Raw genomic sequence first — 18,124 nt, 5'->3', positions numbered from 1 at the left:
AAATTAGAATTGAAGAATAGAATAGAATAGAATAGAAATTAGAATTGAAGAATAGAATAAAATAGAAATTAGAATTGAAGAATAGAATAAAATAGAAATTAGAATTGAACAATAGAATAGAATAGAATAGAATAGAATAGAATAGAAATTAGAATTGAATAGAATAGAATAAAACAGAAATTAGAATTGAAGAATAGAATAGAATAGAATAGAAATTAGAATTGAAGAATAGAATAAAATAGAAATTAGAATTGAACAATAGAATAGAATAGAATAGAATAGAATAGAATAGAAATTAGAATTGAAGAGTAGAGTAGAAATTAGAATTGAAGAATAGAATAGAATAGAAATTAGAATTGAAGAATAGAGTAGAAATTAGAATTGAAGAATAGAATAGAATAGAATAGAAATTAGAATTGAAGAATAGAATAGTATAAAAATATAGAATAGAATAGAGTAGAACAGAATAGAGTTGGAAGGGACCTTGCAGGTCATCTAGTCCAACCCCACACCCAAGCAGGAGTCCCTACACCATTTCTGACAGATGGCTGTCCAGTCTCTTCTTGAAAGCTTCCACTGATGAAGCTCCCACAATTTCTGAAGGCAACTTCTGTTCCATTGTTGGATTGTTCTCGCTGTCCTTGACTTACATTCCCAATTGAGCCCAACGTTTCCATTGCTAAGCGAAACGGTCGTTAAGTGAGTCACAGCCCATTTTATGAGCCTTTCGCCAGGGTTGTTAGGAGAGTCACTGCAGTTGTTAGGTGACTTATGCGGTCGTTAAGTGAATCTGGCTTCCTGCTTGTCAGTAGGCCACAAAAGGGGATCAGACGATCTCCGGACGTTGCAACTGTCACAAGTACATGCCAGTTGCCAAGCGTCCAAAGTTTGATCATGTGACCGTGGGGATGCTGCAACAATTGTATGTGTGAAAAACAGTCATAAGTCCCTTTTTTCAATACCATTGTAACTTTGAATGGTCATTTGGACTTACAGCAGCACTGAAAAAAGCCAGTTTTCGTGCCTAAGGCAGGACTAGAACTCATCGTCTCATTATGATTGGTCCAAAGTTAGCCAGCCGGCTGTCATGGCTAAGGCAGGACTAGAACTCTCCATCTCATGGTGATTGGCCCAAAGTCACCCAACTGGCTTTCATGCCTGAGGCGGGACTAGAGCTTACTGTCTCCTGGTGATTGGCCCAAAATCACCCAGCCAGCTTTCATGGCTAAGACAGAACTAGAACTCTCCGTCTCCTGGTGACTGACCCAAAGTCACCCAACTGGCTTTCATGCCCAAGGCGGGACTAGAACTCACTGCCTCCTGGTGATTGGCACAAAGTCACCCAACTGGCTTTCATGCCTAAGGCGGGACTAGAACTCTCTGTCTCCTGGTGATTGGCCCAAAGTCACCCAGCTGGCTTTCATGGCTAAGACAGAACTAGAACTCACTGTCTCCTGGTGATTGGCCCAAAGTCACCCAGCTGGCTTTCATGCCCAAGGCGGGACTAGAACTCACTGCCTCCTGGTGATTGGCACAAAGTCACCCAACTGGCTTTCATGCCTAAGGCGGGACTAGAGCTTACTGTCTCCTGGCGATTGGCCCAAAATCACCCAGCCAGCTTTCATGGCTAAGACAGAACTAGAACTCTCTGTCTCCTGGTGACTGATCCAAAGTCACCCAACCTGCTTTCATCCCTAATTTGGGACTAGAACTCTCTGTCTCCTGGTGATTGGCCCAAAGTCACCCAACTGGCTTTCATGCCCAAGGCGGGACTTGAACTCGCCCTCTCCTTGTTCCTGCCTGGTGCCTTAACCATTAGAGGTGAGTCGGTGTGTTTGTGTGTAGGTGTATATTTGTGAAGTTGGAATAAAATGTCGATGGTGGTGGTGGTGGAGGAGGAGGAATTTGCAGGAAGAATCTTGAAATGGTCTACGGTTTCCCGCCTGAGCAGGGGGGTTGGACTAGATGACCTCCCAGGTCCCTTCCAACTCTTGTTCTTCTTTTAGAAACAGGATGTGGGGCTCGGCGACCTTTGCCTGTTCCGAGAAACATTTAATGCTTCCACATTTTATTTTTTATTTTTTTATTGGAAATCGTTAGCCCTTTTTTTTAAAAAAAAAAAAGCTTCAGCCTCTCTAGCAAATGTCAACATTCGCCGGATTCCTAACGCTTGAAGCAATGCGCGGACGTTCCCCCCAGCGGGCAGCTGCAAGCTCAGATCCTCTTGGCGCAGAAAAAAAAGGAAGCGCGAAGCTCCAGGGAGCTCCAGGAAGTGTTTGGCGAGAGAAAACCGCCTGCCGGGGAAGAAATATACCGCCAGGCAAAGAGGTTTAGGAGAAAGAACACTGCCGCAATGTGACAAAAGGCAGAGAGGTTGTTGGCAACACCTCCGTTTACACTAGGCGGCACGGCGGGGGGGGGGAAGCTTTGACATACACAAATCCATCCCTTCCTGGCACTTCACTGCCCCTTTATAAATAAATGAGCCCACCCAGAATCACCCTTCCGATTTCAGCCCGGTGAAGATTTATTTTTTATTTATTTTATTTTATTATATTTATATACCGCCCTTTCCCCGAAGGACTCAGGGCGGTTTACAGGGTGGTTAAAAGAAAAAAAATACAAAAGTTAAAAACAGATTTAAAAAAAAATTATATCCGTCCCTGAACAAATAAAACCCCAGTTAAAATTAAAATTAAAATTCTCAGCCTGGGCCAGAGAGCTCGAAGAGCCAGGTCTTCAGGTCCCAGCGGAATGAACGGAGGTCGGGGGCACTCCTAAGCTCCACGGGCAGCTGGTTCCAGAGGGCAGGCGCACCCACTGAGAAGGCCCTATCCCTGGGTGTCGTCCGCCGGCAATCTCTTACCAGCGGCATCCTGAGAAGGCCCTCCCTGTGGGAGCGCACAGGACGATGGGAAGTTGATGCCGGCAGCAGGTGTTCCCTCAGATATCCCGGACCCAAGCCATTTAGGGCTTTATAGGTCATCACCAGCACCTTGAATCTCACCCGGAGGGCAACCGGGTGCCAATGCAGCTCGCGGAGTAGAGGTGTTACGTGGGAGTATCGGGAAACCCCCATCACGACTCGCGCAGCCGCATTCTGCACCAGCTGAAGCCTCCGAGTGGTCCTCAAGGGCAGCCCCATGTAGAGAGCTTTGCAAGATTGATGCTCGGCAAGCTGGCACTCCATTGTCCAAACAGGATCCTTGCAGCTGGCCAATTCTCCAGACCAATTGATGAGCTCCAAGTGGGATGAATCAGCCAGGAGTTGGTTATATTGGGGCAGAGAAGCCCCCCCCCCCCCGCCTCTTATCTTTTTTTTTGTCTGGTGCTTTTTCCGGCTTCCCAGAGGCTGCTCTGCTGGACCAACAACACATGTGGGCCCTCTTGGCAAGAGATGTGAGTTAAACGGTGTGGGTATGTCTGGTTTAGTAAAAAAAAAAAAAAGAAGAAGGACCAGGGGCAACGTGATAGTGGTCTTCCAATATTTGAGGGTCGGCCCCAAAGAAAAGGGAGTCAAGCTCTTCTCCAAAGTCCCTGAAGCCAGGACAAGCAGCAACGGATGGAAACTAATCAAGGAGAGAAGCAGCCTGGAATTAAGGAGGAATTTCCTGGCAGTGAAAACCAGTGGAATGACTTGCCTCCAGAAGTTGATTTCTCTTTGATTTCCTCGGCTTAGGCTGTTGCCTAATGCCAGCGCACTCTGATGCCAAAAAAGCCAACACAATCCTAAGTTGCATTCACAGAGGGATAGAATCAAGATCATGTGAAGGGTTAATACCACTTTACAAGGCCTTGGTAAGGCCACACTTGGAATAGTGCATATAGTTTTAGTCCCCACGATGTAAAAAAGATGTTGGGACTCTGGAAAGAGTACAGAGAAGAGCAACGAAGATGATCAGGGGACTGGAGGCTACAACATTATGAAGAACTGGGTACGTCTAGCTTAATGAAGAGAAGGGCTAAGGGTGACATGATAGCAGTCTTCCAATATCTCGGGGGCTGCCCCAAAGAAGAGGGAGTCAAGCTATTCTCCAAAGCGCCTGAAGGCAGGACAAGAAGCCACGGATGGAGACTGCAAATTTGATGAGTTCCCCATGTATAATTTATGTGGGTGTATGCATAATTCTAGGGACGTGGTGGCTCAGTGGGTTAGGATGCTGAGCTTGTCGATCGGAAGGTCGGCAGTTTGGCGGGTCGAATCCCGAGTGCCGCATAACAGAGCGAGCGCCTGTTACGCGTCCCAGCTTCTGCCAACCTAGCAGTTCGAAAGCACGTAAAAATGCAAGTAGAAAAATAGGGACCACCACGGTGGGAAGGTAACGGCGTTCCATGCGCCTTTGGCGTCTAGTCATGCCGGCCACATGACCACGGAGACGTCCTCGGACAAGCGCTGGCTCTTCGGCTTTGAAACGGAGATGAGCACCGGCCCCTAGAGTCGGAAACGACTAGCACGCATGTGCGGGGGAACCTTTACCTTTACCTTATGCATAATTCTGTACTTCTTTATTTATTTTTGTCATACTTATGTAGTAGTGCATATCGGATGTGGAGACCCTTTGAGAACTGTATGCAATGAAATTTCATTTTAATCTGTGCCGATTAGTGTACATCCAAATTGACAATAAAGTTATTATTCTACTCATCTATCCCAGGGGTCTTCAAACCTGGCCTTTTTATGACTTGTGGACTTCAACTCCCAGAATTCCTCAGCCAGGCACACTGGCTGAGGAATTCTGGGAGTTGAAGTCCACAAATCACAAAAGGGCCAGGTTTGAAGACCCCTGGGCTTAGGGTATTGTTTCTGGATGGCTGGGGAATTCTGGGAGTTGAAGTCCATCCATGCTGACAGGAATTTTAGGTGAAGTCCATCCATGCTGACTGGGGAATTCTGGGAGTTGAAGTCCACAAGTCATAAAAGGACCAAGTTTGAAGACCCCTGATCTGTCTCCTCATCCAAGTCCTCGGTGACAACATTGAAGAACACCGGGCTTATTTTCTCATCTCTGGTTTGTCCTCCATGCTGACAGCAAACGGCTCCTGAGTTGAAACCTCTCCCCCACCTTCCCCATCTGGGTTGTCTTCTGCTCTCACCAGAGCTACTCTCTTCTCCCTCAGGACCTTCTCAAACATACGTCAGAGGAGCATCCGGACCACCCGTTCTTGATAGAAGCGCAGACGAGCATCAAGCAGGTCGCGGAGAAGATCAACAAAGGGATGAAGAGCGCGGAGGAGGTGGAGCGGAACGCTCGGATAGTGCAGGAGATCGAATCCCACATTGAAGGCATGGAAGATGTAAGTCCTGAAGTTCTCAGACGGGACAGAGTCCCCTCCACAAATTAATCGCAGCTAATTTAGGTTAGCTACACCACGTTTCTATCTTGGTGGATCTCCAAAAACCACAAAAAAAAGTGAGGTCCTAGGTGCTTCTCTGAGCTGGGTGGTTTTCTTGCAGACGTTTCATGAGCCAACTAGAGAACATCATCAGTGCTAAAAGGAAGGGTGGATTGTGGAGAGGAGGAAGAGGAGGAGGAGGAGATAACAATAACTGTGGGGTCCTTAGTGCTCTCTGAGCTGGGTGGTTTTCTTGCAGACATTTCATGACCCAACTAGGGAACCTCATCAGTGCTAAAAGGGAGGTGGGTCTGTGGAGAAGAGGAGGAGGAGGAGGAGGAGGAGGAGGAAGACGACTGTGAGGGTCCCTGATGCTCTCTGAGCTGGGTGGTTTTCTTGCAGACATTTCATGACCCAACTAGGGAACTTCATCAGTGCTAAAAGGGAGGGTGGATTGTGGAGAGGAGGAGGAGGAGGAGGAGGAGGAGGAGGAGGAGGAGGAGGAGGAGGAGATAACAATAACTGGGGTCCTTGGTGCTCTCTGAGCTGTGTAGTTTTCTTGCAGACATTTCATGACCCAACTAGGGAACCTCATCAGTGCTAGAAGGGAGTGGAGTTTTGCAGAGAAGGAGGAAGAGAGGAGGGCCGTGGGGTCCTTGGGACTTTTTAGTCTTTAGTTTTTTTCTTTCAGACGTTTCATGACCCAACCAGGGAACATCATCAGTGCTAGAAGGGAGGGGACTTTGTGGAGAGGAGGAGGAGGAGGGAGGGAGGGAGGGAGGGAGGGAGGAAGGAAGGAAGGAAGGAAGGAAGGAAGGAAGGAAGGAAGGAAGGAAGGAAGGAAGGACGGACGGACTGTGGGGTCCCTGGTGCTCTCTGAGCTGGGTTGTTTTCCTGCAGATGTTTCATGACCCAACTAGGGAACACCATCAGGGCTAGAAGAGAGAGGAATTTGCTTTCTGAAGCGAGCTACTTGTTTATCAATAGAAACCTCATCCCTTCTAGCAATTATGGTGTTACCTGGTTGGGTAAAGAAACGTCTGCAAGAAAACAGCCAAGCTCAGAGAGCATCAAGGACCTCACAGTTCAACCCAGAATTACAAATATTCTCCTTTATTAGACTTTGGAATTATTATAGATTCTGTTGAAGGTTCTAGAGCAGGGCTAGGCAACCTTGGCTCTTTAAGGACTCATGGACTTCAACTCCCAGAATTCCTGAGCCAGTGATGCTGGCTGAGGAATTCTGGGAGTTGAGGTCCACGAGTCATCAAGGGGGCCATAGTTCCCCCATGCTGGCTGAGGAATTCTGGGAGTTGAAGTCCACAAGTCATAAAAGAGCCAGGGTTGCCTACCCTTGTTCTAGAGTCATGATGATCTGATCTCTCATCTCAACAGCTCCAGGCTCCACTTCGGAGGTTCTTACGGCAGGAGATGGTGGTGGAAGTGGTGAGTACTCCTTGTTCAAAACGTCCATATCTCGTAGAGCTTAGACATCCCCCAGAAACAGGAGCATCTCATAAAGCATTAGTAAAACCACACTTGGAATGCTGTATCCAGTTTTGGTCAGCATATTATAAAAAAAGATGTTGAGACTCTAGAAAGACTACAGAGAAGAGCAACAAAGATTATAGGGGGACTGGAGGCTAAAACATATAAGGAACGGTTGCTGGAATTGGGTATGTCTAGTTTAATGAAGAGAAGGACCAGGGGGAAATGATAGCAGCCTTCCAGTATCTCAGGGGCTGCCCCAAAGAAGAGGGAGTCAAGCTATTCTCCAAAGCACCTGAAGGCAGGACAAGAAGCCACGGATGGAAACTAATCAAGGAGAGAAGCAACCCGGAACTAAGGAGAAAGTTCTTAACAGTGAGGACAATTAACCAGTGGAACAGCTTGCCACCAGAAGTTGTGGGCGCTTCATCACTGGAAGTTTTTAAGAAGAGACTGGACAGCCATTTGTCCGGAACGGTATAAGGACTCCAGCCTGAGCAGGGGGTTGGACTAGATGACCTCCAAACTCTGCTTTCCCCCAAACCCCCAGCCAGGTTTAGTTTTTAATAGATAGATAGATAGATTGATAGATGGATGGATGGATGGATAGATAGATAGATAGATAGATAGATAGATAGATAGATAGATAGATAGATAGATAGATAGATAGATAGAGATAGATAGATAGATAGATAGATAGATAGATAGATAGATAGATAGATAGATAGATAGATCTAAAAATAGTTAACAAGCATTTGACATATATCTCCCCTTGCTTCTCAGCTAACAAAGCGAGAGAGATCCTGTGGCCTAGAGGTGAAAACAACTGCCTAATGTGCAATCAGCCCAGGTTCAAATCTCGGAAGGGTATGGCTGACTGATGAAAACTAATACGTTTGAAATGCATATCAGTCTCCCTTAATTCTTTGTTAGCAATTTAAAATTTACACAAATATGAGCTGTCAGCGGTGTGACTACTGCCTGTCGATGGCCTTCAGGTTAGGCTGACACAGGAGATAAAGATTTGCCCCATGTTTGGGGCCTAGCAAGGTAATCTAAAAATAGTTAACAAGCATTTGAGATAGATAGATAGATAGATAGATAGATAGATAGATAGATAGATAGATAGATAGATAGATAGATAGATAGATAGATGGATGGATAGATGGATAGATGGATAGATGGATAGATAGATGGATAGATGGATGCATGCATACATACATACATACATACATCAAATAAGGGGAAAGTAGCATGACTGGTGCCAGGGAATACAGATAGTCCTTAACAATTAAGTCCGAAATTTCAGCTGCTAAGCAAGATGGTTGTTAAAATGAGTCCTTCCCCATTTTATGACCTTTCTTGCTGCAGTTGTTAAGTGAGTCGTTAAATGAATCTGGCTTCCCCATTGACGTTGTTGGTTGGAAGTTCACAAAAGGGCATCATATGACCCTGGGGACACTGCAACCTTCATTAATAGTAGTAGTAGTAGTAGTAGTAGTAGTAGTAGTAGTAGTAGTGATGATGATGATGATGATGATGATGATGATGATGATGATGATGGTGGTGGTGGTGGTGCATGCCAAGAAGAGTAGAATAGAATGAAAATATGGAATGGAATGAACGGAACAGAATAGAAAAGAAAAGAAAATAGGAATGGAACAGAACAGAATAGGAGTGGAGTAGAGTAGAATTAGAATTAGAATGGAATAGAATAGAATAGAATAGAATAGAATAGAATAGAATAGAATAGAATAGAATAGAATAGAATAGAATAGAAATATAGAATGTGATGAGAATAGAATAGAATAGAATTATAGAATAGCATTTGGATAGAAGAATAGAATAGAATAGAATAGAATAGAATAGAATAGAATAGAATAGAATAGAATAGAATAGAATAGAGTAGAGTAGAGTAGAGTAGAGTAGAGTAGAGTAGGAATAAGAACAGAACAGAACAGAACAGAACAGAACAGAATAGAATAGAATAGAATAGAATAGAATAGAATAGAATAGAATAGAATAGAATAGAATAGAATTACAGAGTAGAGTAGAATTACAGAATGGAACAGAACAACAGAACAAAATAGAATAGAGCTGGAAGGGACCTTGGAGGTCCTCTAGTCCAGCCCCCTGCTCTAGCAGGAGAACCTATACCGTCTTTGATCATGGGGATGCTGCAGTGGTCGTAAGTGTGAAAAACAGTCGTAAGCCACCTTTTCTTCAGTGCCCTTGCAACTTCGAACCATCACTAAGCGGATGCTTGACTAGATGCTAAATTACGGAGAGCCACTCTGATGTGTAACCGTGCCCTTCTATCCAGCCAGATCCAGAGAGCCCTGTGGGGTCCCAAAGCTTGCACCCTGGCATGCCACCACGCCCGCGTTGTTTCCCCGTGACTCTTCCTGGATCTCTTTACAGAAGCCGGTGGGCGGGAAGAAGGATCGGTCGCTGTTCCTCTTCACCGACTTGCTGGTGTGCACTACGCTGAAACGCAAGTCAGGCTCTCTGCGACGGAGTTCCATGAGTCTGTAAGTATGCAACCTCACAACTCTCGGGAGGAGTTAGAATCCGGGGCCAGGTCAAGAAGGCAGAAGTGCACGTAAAAACACACTCTCCAGAACAGTGTTTCTCCATCTCAGCAACGTTAGGATGGGTGGATTTTAGTTCCCCAGCAAGCACCGTGAACTTCAGCTCCCAGAATTCCTCCATTAGTCTGAGTGGACTTCAGCTCCCAGAATTCCTCTGTTAGTCTGAGTCGACTTCAGCTCCCAGAATTCCTCTGTTAGTCTGAGTGGACTTCAGCTCCCAGAATTCCCCAGCCAGCATACCTGGACTTCCAACTCCCAGAATTCCTCCATTAGTCTTAGTGGACTTCAGCTCCCAGAATTCCTCCGTTAATCTGAGTGGACTTCAGCTCCCAGAATTCCTCCGTTAGTCTGAGTGGACTTCAGCTCCCAGAATTCCTCCGTTAGTCTTAGTGGACTTCAGCTGCCAGAATTCCTCTGTTAGTCTGAGTGGACTTCAGCTCCCAGAATTCCCCAGCCAGCATACCTGGACTTCCAACTCCCAGAATTCCTCCATTAGTCTTAGTGGACTTCAGCTCCCAGAATTCCTCTGTTAATCTGAGTGGACTTCAGCTCCCAGAATTCCTCCGTTAGTCTGAGTGGACTTCAGCTCCCAGAATTCCTCCGTTAGTCTTAGTGGACTTCAGCTGCCAGAATTCCTCCGTTAGTCTGAGTTGACCTTAGCTCCCAGAATCCCTCCGTTAGTCTGAGTCGACTTCAGCTCCCAGAATTCCTCCGTTAATCTGAGTGGACTTCAGCTCCCAGAATTCCTCCGTTAGTCTGAGTGGACTTCAGCTCCCAGAATTCCTCTGTTAGTCTGAGTGGACTTCAGCTCCCAGAATTCCCCAGCCAGCAAACCTGGACTTCCAACTCCCAGAATTCCTCCATTAGTCTTAGTGGACTTCAGCTTCCAGAATTCCTCTGTTAATCTGAGTGGACTTCAGCTCCCAGAATTCCTCCGTTAATCTGAGTCGACTTCAGCTCCCAGAATTCCTCCGTTAGTCTGAGTGGACTTCAGCTCCCAGACTTCCTCCGTTAGTCTGAGTGGACTTCAGCTCCCAGAATTCCCCAGCCAGCATACCTGGACTTCCAACTCCCAGAATTCCTCCATTAGTCTTAGTGGACTTCAGCTCCCAGAATTCCTCTGTTACTCTGAGTGAACTTCAGCTCCCAGAATTCCCCAGCCAGCATACCTGGACTTCCAACTCCCAGAATACCTCCATTAGTCTTAGTGGACTTCAGCTTCCAGAATTCCTCCGTTAATCTGAGTGGACTTCAGCTCCCAGAATTCCTCCATTACTCTGAGTCGACTTCAGCTCCCAGAATTCCTCAATCAGCCTGAGTGGACTTCAGCTCCCAGAATTCCCTAGCCAGCCTATATGGACTGCCATTTCCAGAATTCATCCGTCAACAGGGGTAGTAGTCCTCGACTGACTGAACTTCCCAGCTGATATGGGTGGACTTCAACTCCCAGAATTCTCCAGCTAGCATGCTAGCTGGGGAATTCTGGGAGTTGAAGTCCCAACAGCTTCAAGTTACTGATTTTGAGAAATGCTGCTCTAACACTGCTGATGCTGCTGCTTCCTCACAGACTTGTACCCTACCTCTGTAAGCAGGCAAGCTGTTTCGTGCAATTACGTTTTACAGGTATTAGACAACTTAAATTTTTCAGAGAAGGCACCAGGGCAGGGGTCTTCAAACTTGGCTCTCTTAGGACTTGTGGACTTCAGCTTCCAGAATTCATCAGCCAGCGTGCCTGGCTGAGGAATTCTGGGAGTTGACGTCCACAAGTCCTAAAAGGGCCAAGTTTGAAGACCCCTGCTGTAGGGTCAAGGGTGACTAGAGGGAACCTTTTCCTTATACCAGGGGTCTTCAAACTTGGCCACTTTAAGACTTGTGGACTTCAACTCCCAGAATTCCTCAGCCAGGTTGGCTGAGGAATTCTGGGACTTGAAGTCCACAAGTCTTAAAGTGGCCAGGTTTGAAGACCCCTGCCTTCTACGCAGTCGTCAACTTACCACCACAACCCAGCCCAGAAATTTCCGTTGCTAAGCGAGGCAGTTGTTTTATAAGTGACCTGCACCTCGATTTTACAACCTTTTTTCCCCCAGCGTTGTTAAGTCAGTCGGCGCGGTCGTTAAGCGACTCCTGCCGTCGTTAAGGGAATCTGGCTTCACCCCTTGACTTTGCTCGTTGGCAGCGTCCTGGCAGACTACAAATTGGTGATCCGGTGACCCTGGGCAGTGCAACTGATACATGCCCCTGCCAGTTGCCAAGCCTCTTGAGTTTCGATCACGTGACCACGGGGCATGCCGCAACAGAACGGGGTCCTAAGTCTCTTTTTTTCCCCCCAACGCCGTTGTAAACTTTGAAACGGTGGCTAAACAAATGGCGGCCTAATGGATTATTATTTTAATTTTTTTTAAAAAAAAAAATAAGTCTCCCCATACAACCTTCAACGTTGATCTTGCAAGTTCTCAGTCTCCGTTTTTCTTTCCCGGGGTGTGTGTGTGTGTGTGTGTGTGTTTTCCAGCTACACAGCGGCCAGCGTGATCGACACTGCCAGCAAATACAAACTGCTTTGGAAAATGCCCCTGGAGGACGTAGAGATTGTGAAAGGTTTGTGACGACGTCGTGAGAAGAGTGACGAGGTTGCAGCCTCCCAGTATTTGAGGGGCTGCCCCAAAGAAGCGGGGGGGGGGGGGTGGTTTCCCCCCCCTATTCTCCAAAGCAGGAGAAGAAGGCAACGGGGGTGGTGGAAACTCACCAAGGAGAGAAGCAACCTGGAAGTAACGGGGAGGACAGTAAACCAGCGGAACTACTTGCCACCAGAAGTTGTGGGCGCTTCAACGTTGGAAGGTTTTCCCTGGACAGCCAATCTGTTTGAAACGGGCATAGGGCTTCCCGTTGGAGCAGGGGGTTGGACTAGAAGACCTCCAAGGTCCCTTCCGACTCTGTTACGCTGTTAATTAGCCCGGGGGGGGGGAATGACTTGGGGGGCTCCCCCCACCAGATGTTGTGGGCGCTCCATCGCTGGAGGTTTTGAAGAAGAGGCAGGACAGCCGCTTGTCTGAAATGGTATAGGGTCTCCCGCTTGAGCAGGGGGGCTGGACTAGATGACCTCCAAGGTCCCTTCCAACGCTGTTCTGATTGATTGGTTGGTTGGTTGGTTGGTTGGTTGGTTGATTGATTGATTGATGGCTGATCTTGGACTGATAGAGCCCGAAAAGGCTACAGTCCTTAGAAAGAGTTTTCAGGAAAAGCTTTTCTCTAAATCAGGCTGGCCGACTTGCAGGGCAGGTGCCGAATGTAGGTTGGTGGAACGTTTTCTGCAGAACTGAGACGATGAGCAATCCTCCTCCTCTTCCTCCTCCTCCTCTTCCTCCTCCTCCTCCTCCTCCTCCTCCTCCTCCCCTCTGCCAAATCCACTCTATAGCACTGCTGGTGTTACCTGCAAGCCTTTAACCAAGCTCAAAGAGTACCAAGGACCTCACAGTCCTCCTCCTCCTCCTCTTCTTCCTCCTCCTCCTCCTCCTCCTCTTCCTCCCCTCTGCAAAATCCACTCTATAGCACTGATGGTGTTACCTGCAAGCCTTTAACCAAGCTCAAAGAGTACCAAGGACCTCACAGTCCTCCTCCTCCTCCTCTTCCTCCTCCACCTCTTCTTCCTCCTCCTCCTCCTCCTCCTCCTCCTCCTCCTCCTCCTCCTCTTCCTCCCCTCTGCAAAATCCACTCTATAGCACTGATGGTGTTACCTGCAAGCCTTTAACCAAGCTCAGAGAGTACCAAGGACCTCACAGTCCTCCTCCTCCTCCTCTTCCTCCTCCACCTCTTCCTCCTCCTCCTCCTCCTCCTCCTCCTCCTCCTCCTCCTCCTCTTCCTCCTCCTCCTCCCTGCAAAATCCACTCTCTAGCACTGATGACGTTACCTAGTTTGGCAATGAAACGTCTTCGTGAAAACAGCCCAAACTCCTTGAGCCCTCCCGACCTCCGCCCTCGGCCACAGGCGCTCCCCCCTATGAGCAGGTCAACCATGCAGGCAAAATCTAGGAAGCGAGAGAAGCAAGCCAGGCAATTGCAGCCTTTTTCTCTGAGAGGCGTCTTTACGGTCTCTTTGGTATGTAGAGCGCCGAGCCTTGAACGGGTTTTCTTTCCGCGCGGGCAGGGAGCTCTCCGTCCAGCAACCGGGACAGCATCCAGAAGGCCATCTGCCGCCTGGACGAGGACCTCAGCACGCTGGGCCAAGTCAGCAAGCTCTCCGAGACACTCAATTTCCCCCACCAGGTGAGCGTCTTCCCCTCCGGAATATCAGAGCGGGGAGAGTTTAGGTAAAGGTAAAGGTTCCCCCGCACATGCGTGCTAGTCGTTTCCGACTCTAGGGGCCGGTGCTCATCTCCGTTTCAAAGCCGAAGAGCCAGCGCTTGCCCAAGGACGTCTCCGTGGTCATGTGGCCGGCATGACTAGACGCCAAAGGCGCACGGAACGCTGTTACCTTCCCACCGGAGTGGTCCCTATTTTTCTACTTGCATTTTTACGTGCTTTCGAACTGCTAGGTTGGCAGAAGCTGGGACGCATAACAGGCGCTCACTCTGCTACGCGGCACTCGGGATTCGACCTGCCAAACTGCCGACCTTCTGATCGACAAGCTCAGCGTCAGAAAGAAAGTAATGCAGCTAGCCGAGAGAGCCGTCCAGTCGAAAAAAAATAAATTACGCCTGAAACATTTCCAACGAAATCGCCAGGGTTGACCCTCAACTTCTCCCAAAGGTGCCCCCCCTTTTTTTTCCCCCAGGAGGCAACTGGACTTCCCTTGCTTTCCCCCCCCCCCCTCGAAGACGTCTCCCTTCTCCCCCGCGAGAAGCTTCTTCCCGCTCTGTTCTTCCGCTCAATTCCCGGCTCCGATTGCAGCCCAAAATGCCTTCTGGCTAAGCGGGACGGTTCTCAAGGGAACGCGGGTCCGTTTTGGCCACCTCGGTCTCGCCACGCTGGCGAAGCGAATCGCCACGGTGGTTTAACGTTAGGTCGCCCGGTGGTTAAAGGGGCTTCTTCGTTGGCCTGCCTTGCCTGAGGGTTCGCAAGAGGAGGGGGGTGGGGCAGTCACGCGACCCCCGGGACACTGCAACCGTCGTAAGTGTGTGCCGGTTGCCCGGCGTCCGTCTTTGGATCAGCGGCACACGGGCTTGCTGCAGTGGTTGCGCTTGTTGGGAAACGGCCCGAAGTCGCTGTTTTCAATGCCCTTGCAACTTTCGAGGGGCCCTGAATGGAGGGCTGCAAGCCTTAGGGCTGCCTGCCAGAGGGTGCAAATGGGCGTGGAGCCTCCATGGAGCTGCGGAACGGATTGCGTTGTGGACTGGAGGGTCGGTCACTCATTCGCACCACTCGTCTGTGACCCCGAGGACACAGACGAGCCTCCAAGGGGCCTCAACGACCTCCTCAAAGGAGGCAAATGACCCGTGTTTTTTTTTTCTGCAAGGAGTACAAATCCTTGCAGAAATCCAGTCAGAGCTCGAAGAAGCTTCTTGGATGTCAACGGAGCTTCTCCGTCCTCCAGGTCACGGTTGGCCCAAAGGTGCTTTTTTTTTCCAGGAGGGAATTGGACTTGTCTTGTTTTTCTTTGAAGACGTTTCGCTTCTCATCCCAGAAGCTTCTTCGGCTCTGACCAGATGGAGGGGAATGGGAATGGATTTATACTCCTTGCAAAAAAAAACTGGTCATTTGCATCCTTTTTAGAGAGTCGTTGAGGCCACTGGGAGGTTTGTCTGTGTCCTCAGGGTCACCTGAGTGGTGCAAATGGGTGTGGAGCCTTCTTGGAACTGCGGAAAGGATTGTGTTGTAGACTGGAGATAGATAGATCCCCCATTTGCACCACTCGGGTGACCCTGAGGACACAGACAAACCTCCAAGTGGCCTCAACGACCGTCTAAAACAGGATCCTCAGGGTCACCTGAGTGATGCAAATGGGTGTGGAGCCTTCTTGGAACTGCAGAAAGGATTGTGTTGTAGACTGAAGATAGATCACCCATTTGCACCACTCGGGTGACCCTGAGGACACAGGCCTCAACGACTCTCTAAAAAGGATGCAAATGGACTTTGTTGTTTTGCTTTGAAGATGTTTTGCTTCTCATCCCAGAAGCTTCTTCGGCTCTGACTGGATGGTGGGGAATGGGAGGATTTATACTCCTTGCAGAGAGCTGGTCATTTGCATCCTTTTTAGAGAGTCGTTGAGGCCACTTGGAGGTTTGTCTGTGTCCTCAGGGTCACCCGAGTGGTGCAAAAGGGTGTGGATCCTTCTTGGAATTGCTGAAAGGATTGTGTTGTAGACTGGAGATAGATACACCACCCATTTGCACCACTCGGGTGACCCTGAGGACACAGAAAAACCTCCAAGTGGCCTCAACGACCCTCTAAAACAGGATCCTCAGGGTCACCCGAGTGGTGCAAAAGGGTGTGGATCCTTCTTGGAATTGCTGAAAGGATTGTGTTGTTGACTGGAGATAGATACACCACCCATTTGCACCACTCCGGTGACCCTGAGGACACAAACCTCCAAGTGGCCTCAACGACTCTCTAAAAAGGATGCAAATGACCAGCTCTCTGCAAGGAGTATAAATCCTCCCATTCCCCACCATCCGGTCAGAGCCGAAGAAGCTTCTGGGATGAGAAGCGAAACGTCTTCAAAGCAAAACAACAAAGTCCAGTTGCCTCTTGGGGGAAAAAAAAACAAAACCACCTTTGCCACAAAGGCGACAAGAAAAGTCGTAACGCGGGGCAAAACCCGCTTCACAAATTTCTCGCTTAGCAACGGGCTGTCGTGGTCGTACGTTGAGGACTGCCTGTGTAACGACAACCGGCCTTTCTTCTTTTTTTGGGTGAGTCACGTTGTTTTCTAGGTTAACAACAAGCCCAGTTGTGATTCTTTGGGTCTGCTAGAAAATAAAAAATTAGGGTGACCGAGCTAGGGTTTTTTGTTGTTGTTGTTGTCGTTGTCGTGGTTTTTCCAGCAAAGCTCACATTATCCGCGAGCTTTTGAGATTCCCACGCTCCCCGTTCTGATCTCTGCTCTGTGCTTCAGACCCTGGATGACGTCATCAAGGACTTAATGGCCGCCATCCACCGGGAACTGACGGAGAAGCAGTCGGTGTCGTTCAGCCTCTCCTTCCCACCCAACAAAATGGAGCTGACCGTCACCAAGTCCGACAGCACCGACTCGCATATTTTCGAATTCCCCAATCCTGACGCCCGGCACAGTTTTGAACAAGGCTTCGAGGACGCGAAGAAGAAGCTAGGTAGCCTCTTGGGATGGTTGGGAATCCCTTTAGAACGAACGGCGGCGCTCTCTTGGGCAAACCCGATCCTCCTTTTTACCTGCGCACCCCGCAGGTAGAAAGCTAGCCCCTCGCTGTGAAAATTAGCCGGCCGTCTGCTCCCCGACATGCTGATTTTCTGTGAACAGGGATTGGATTCAATCTGAATTCAAATCTAAATAAGCCAACTCGATGCTTCTTTTTACCTGCACACCCCGCAGGTAGAAAGCTAGCCCCTCGCTGTGAAAATTAGCCTGCCGTCTGCTCCCCGACATGCTGATTTTCTGTGAACAGGGATTGGATTCAATCTGAATTCAAATCTAAATAGCCAACTCGATGCTTCTTTTTACCTGCACACCCCGCGGGTAGAAAGCTAGCCCCTCGCTGTGAAAATTAGCCTGCTGTCTGCTCCCCGACATGCTGATTTTCTATGGATTGGATTCAATCTGAATTCAAATCTAAATAGCCAACTCGATGCTCGTTTTTACCTGCACACCCCGCAGGTAGAAAGCTAGCCCCTCGCTGTGAAAATTAGCCTGCCGTCTGCTCCCTGACATGCTGATTTTCTGTGAACAGGGATTGGATTCAATCTGAATTCAAATCTAAATAGCCAACTCGATGCTCCTTTTTACCTGTACACCCCGCAGGTAGAAAGCTAGCCCCTCACTGTGAAAATTAGCCTGCCGTCTGCTCCCCGACATGCTGATTTTCTATGAACAGGGATTGGATTCAATCTGAATTCAAATCTAAATAGCCAACTCGATGCTCCTTTTTACCTGTGCACCCCGCAGGTAGAAAGCTAGCCCCTCACTGTGAAAATTAGCCTGCCGTCTGCTCCCCGACATGCTGATTTTCTATGAACAGGGATTGGATTCAATCTGAATTCAAATCTAAATATCCAACTCGATGCTCTTCCTTACCTGCGCACCCCGCAGGTAGAAAGCTAGCCCCTCACTGTGAAAATTAGCCTGCCGTCTGCTCCCCGACATGCTGATTTTCTATGAACCACGATTGGATTCAATCTGAATTCAAATCTAAATGCCCAACGTGATGCTCTTCCTTACCTGCACACCCCGCAGGTAGAAAGCTAGCCCCTCGCTGTGAAAATTAGCCTCCCGTCTGCTCCCCGACATGCTGATTTTCTGTGAACAGGGATTGGATTCAGTCTGAATTCCTGGAAGCCAAACCTATTTGCTCGTGCACTCTCTATGAGAATTTTGGGGGGTTTTCAATAGGGTGACCTGCAGGGTTGAAAAAAGCGGCAAAGCTTTTAATCTACTCTAGTTAGTGTTATGCTTTCGCTGTGACGCTGCAGATTGGCATCGGCAACTGATGCTACAAGTTTGCTAGATTTTTTTTAAAAAATTACACTTTAAAAAAAAAGTAGAAACGAGGAAAGATAAAAAAAAAGGAGAGAAGGGTAAAATATGCA

The 18,124-nt window shown here is 48.3% G+C and overlaps 1 protein-coding gene across 1 annotated transcript in view; it reads left to right on the top strand.

The window, feature by feature from the left end:
- Positions 1-18,124, top strand: part of ARHGEF17 (Rho guanine nucleotide exchange factor 17) — a 122,063-nt gene that overhangs the window by 84,810 nt on the left and 19,129 nt on the right. Inside the window, exons 6-11 of the mRNA XM_083362089.1 lie at positions 5,119-5,295; positions 6,730-6,780; positions 9,244-9,353; positions 11,923-12,012; positions 13,558-13,672; positions 16,461-16,674. Coding sequence (XP_083218215.1) covers positions 5,119-5,295; positions 6,730-6,780; positions 9,244-9,353; positions 11,923-12,012; positions 13,558-13,672; positions 16,461-16,674 — 757 coding nt within the window. The remainder of the gene's footprint in view (positions 1-5,118; positions 5,296-6,729; positions 6,781-9,243; positions 9,354-11,922; positions 12,013-13,557; positions 13,673-16,460; positions 16,675-18,124) is intronic.

The sequence above is a fragment of the Vipera ursinii genome, assembly GCF_947247035.1.
Source record: "Vipera ursinii genome assembly, chromosome: 4".
NCBI lineage: Eukaryota > Metazoa > Chordata > Lepidosauria > Squamata > Viperidae > Vipera > Vipera ursinii.
The sequence above is the reverse complement of the archived record's forward strand: the minus strand, read 5'-3'. Positions and strand labels throughout refer to the sequence as shown.